The sequence below is a fragment of the Etheostoma spectabile genome, chromosome 8 (assembly GCF_008692095.1).
Source record: "Etheostoma spectabile isolate EspeVRDwgs_2016 chromosome 8, UIUC_Espe_1.0, whole genome shotgun sequence".
Lineage (NCBI taxonomy): Eukaryota > Metazoa > Chordata > Actinopteri > Perciformes > Percidae > Etheostoma > Etheostoma spectabile.
In genome coordinates, this window is record NC_045740.1 from 18,387,743 (window position 1) to 18,391,021 (window position 3,279).

Consider the following 3,279-nt stretch of genomic DNA (forward strand, 5'->3'; position numbering starts at 1 on the left):
CTCAACATCCTCTGATCTTAACTATGAGTCCAAATAATCCATAATTCCTGGTTGTTTTTTTAACAACAAAAAATAGGTATTATTAAAAAGTGACAAACGTTTCAAAAAGCGTCAAAAACATAGGAGAAAAAAAGAAGTTAATTTGCAGTTTTGACCCGGAAGGACAACAAGTTCAGTCTCTGGGAAGACGACACGGGTTAACAGCTCTGGAGAATGGAAAGTTACACGTCAACTAAGCAGGTACCACCTGATACAGCTATAAAATACCAAGGAGACCAGTAAAACTACAGCAGGTACCACCTGATACAGCTATAAAATACCAAGGTGACCAGTAAAACTACAGCTGACGACTACTCTTGGCTAATTAATAAAATAACTTCCTTTTAAGATGCTTCAGGTTGGAGGTGGAGTAATTTGGACGCTAGGAGGTTGGTTGCTGACAAGCAGAGGTTGTTTTTTCATTTTCATATTGAGGCTTTTGGGAAATGCATGGAGTTGCCTTAATTTATTTAGACAGTGAATAATAGCATACATTTGGCATATTATTTAAGCAGTTGCACATTTTGTTATATATATTTACTTATATATTTAATTATTTTTTTCTTATATTTTATTCCTATTATTATTATTATTATTATTAGTAGTAGTAGTATTTCATGTATATTATATGTATGTATATTTTTTCCTAGTATCTCAATTATATTTATATTCTGTGTTTTGTGACTAATGTACGTGTGTTGCACCGTAATTTCCCATTTTTTGGGGATCAATATCCATCTATTCATCTATCTATCCATCTATCTATCTATCTATCTATCCATCCATCTATCTATCTATCTATCTATCTATCTATCCATCTATCTATCCATCTATCTATCTATCTATCTAACCTCGTGAAACGGAAGTAACTTCATGTACTCCATTGATTTCAACAATGTAACTGTATTCTGAATACCAACTATTTAAATTGTAACTGTAACAGAATACATTTACTCATAATTTGTATTCTGAATACGTAACATATGTATTCCCGTATTTTTTTAGTCTAGCATCCTGTTCAGAAAGTTGAGTGTAGAGGACTTTCTGAAGGTTTTTGTTTGAGAAGTGTAACCCTGGACCCTTCTTTGCTCTCCCCAGGTGGCTTCGCTCGGCGTCACCACCTTCACGCTGTGCGCTCTGTGCATCGACCGCTTCCGCGCCGCCACCAACGTGCAGATGTACTACGAGATGATCGAGAACTGGGCGTCCACCACGGCCAAGCTCGCCGTCATCTGGGTGGGCGCACTGCTGCTGGCGCTGCCCGAGCTGCTGATCCGACAGCTGGTCACCGAGGACGGCGACCCCCCCGACGTGACGCCGTGCGAGCGCTGCGTGGTCCGCATCTCCACCGACCTCCCGGACACGCTGTACGTCCTCGGACTCACCTACGACGGCGCGCGCCTCTGGTGGTACTTCGGCTGCTACTTCTGCCTGCCGACGCTGTTCACCATCTTCAGCTCGCTGGTCACCGCGCGCAAGATCCGCCGTGCCGAGCGCACCTGCGTCCGCGGCAACAAGAAGCAGATCCAGCTGGAGAGCCAGATGAACTGCGCCGTGGTGGCACTGGCCATCCTCTACGGCTTCTGCATCATCCCGGAGAACATCTGCAACATCGTCAGCGCGTACATGGCGGCCGGCGTTCCCAAGAGAACCCTGGACATCCTGCACCTGGTCAGCCAGATGCTGCTCTTCTGTAAGTCCGCGGTGACGCCGGTGCTGCTCTTCTGCCTGTGCCGGCCGTTCACCAAAGCCTTCCTGGACTGTTGCTGCTGCTGCTGCGAGGAATGCGGCCCGCCTCTTTCCGCCGGCGCCACCAGCGACACCGACAACGAATGCACCACCACCGTGTTGGAGCTGTCGCCGTTCAGCACCATCCATAGGGAGCCGTCCACTTCCTACAGCGCTGTGGGGACGCACTGCTGAGGGCTGAACGGTCAACATCCTTAAACGGGTTTCATGCTTCTTGTATCGTCGCCGATACCGCCTGGTCTTTCATAAAGCTTGTTTTATGCTTATTGCGGCAATTGTGGTATACACAAAGGCGGCCTGGGCTGCTCGGTGCGATCTGAGCGCCGAGGTGCACACCTTCAAGATCTTGTAACAACGCAGACGCGGTCCTGTAGGCCGCTTTACACAGTTGGCTACAGAAGGGAAGTAGTCTATATCCACGACGTTCCACTCCCAGGATTGGTCCGGTGCCGCCTGGAAATTCCACCGAATGTCTGATACCTTCCCTCTTTTTTTGTGTTGGCAGTCTAACCTCTGGTGGATTTCTGAGGACTCTGGTTACCTGGTCCTCAGATCTCTGCAGGGTAAATCCAGACAGCTAGCTAGACTATCTGTCCAATCGGAGTTTCCTGTTGCACGACTTTTTAACGTACACATGTTCCACCAAAACAAGTTCCTTCCCGAGACTATTTTGCCGATGCACCTTGGCTCCGTCTGGTGCTTAGCACCGCCCAATACGATTGGGATTGGTTTAAAGAAATGCCGATAAACCAGAGCACGTCTTTCTCACATCCCGCAATGCTGTCTGGACTAGCCAGACCTTCCTTCGTGACGCTGTGGAGGACGGTCTGGCAACGCGAGACTACTTTGACCACAATCGGTATGAAAGAGCAGACGGTTCGCGGCGACCATGCACGTATGCAGTCCCTCCAGGCACAGTCCCTCCAGGCCGCGTCTGCAACATATCATCGTCCAGACCGCTCAAATCGCCCTGAACGCAAGAAGCATGAAACACATTTTAGGCGGAGCTTCTTCCTGGTTGTACGAAGTCTGATTGGTGGATGTGTTGACTTATCAGGCTGTAAATTCCTGAGTTAAAACTGTTGGACACATTTGTGTTTTCTGACGGACAGACGAAAACGTCACTGTTTGTCCATTCACCGTTTACAGAGTTTATATTTGAGAGAGCACACAGTCGGTACTAGTTGAAAGCATTCATGTGTTTAGTTCTTTTTAATTCACTTACCGGTATTTGTACTGAATCTGCACTCGGCCCTATTATTTGTTCATTGTCACTGTGTTTTACAGAAGCTGAGAGCAGACATGGTTCCTGATGACAACTTAGTCGAGATGACAAACAAATGGGGTTTGATGTCTCGAGATACAGGATGATTAAATTGGGTAACGCTTTATTTAACATGTCTGTAATTTCCTTTAGAAAAAAAAAACCTAGATTTTAGTTAGTTGTGTTGAATGTTTATATATAAGTATTTTACCTCTGGAAAGAGTTTT

The 3,279-nt window shown here is 46.3% G+C and overlaps 1 protein-coding gene across 1 annotated transcript in view; it reads left to right on the forward strand.

Annotated features, from left to right (window-relative positions):
* The window catches only part of gpr37a (G protein-coupled receptor 37a), a 39,137-nt gene extending 37,072 nt beyond the window's left edge, over positions 1-2,065 (forward strand). Inside the window, exon 4 of the mRNA XM_032522935.1 lies at positions 1,138-2,065. Within this exon, the coding sequence (XP_032378826.1) occupies positions 1,138-1,962 (825 nt within the window). The 3' untranslated portion in view covers positions 1,963-2,065. The remainder of the gene's footprint in view (positions 1-1,137) is intronic.
* Positions 2,066-3,279: the final 1,214 nt, after the last annotated feature.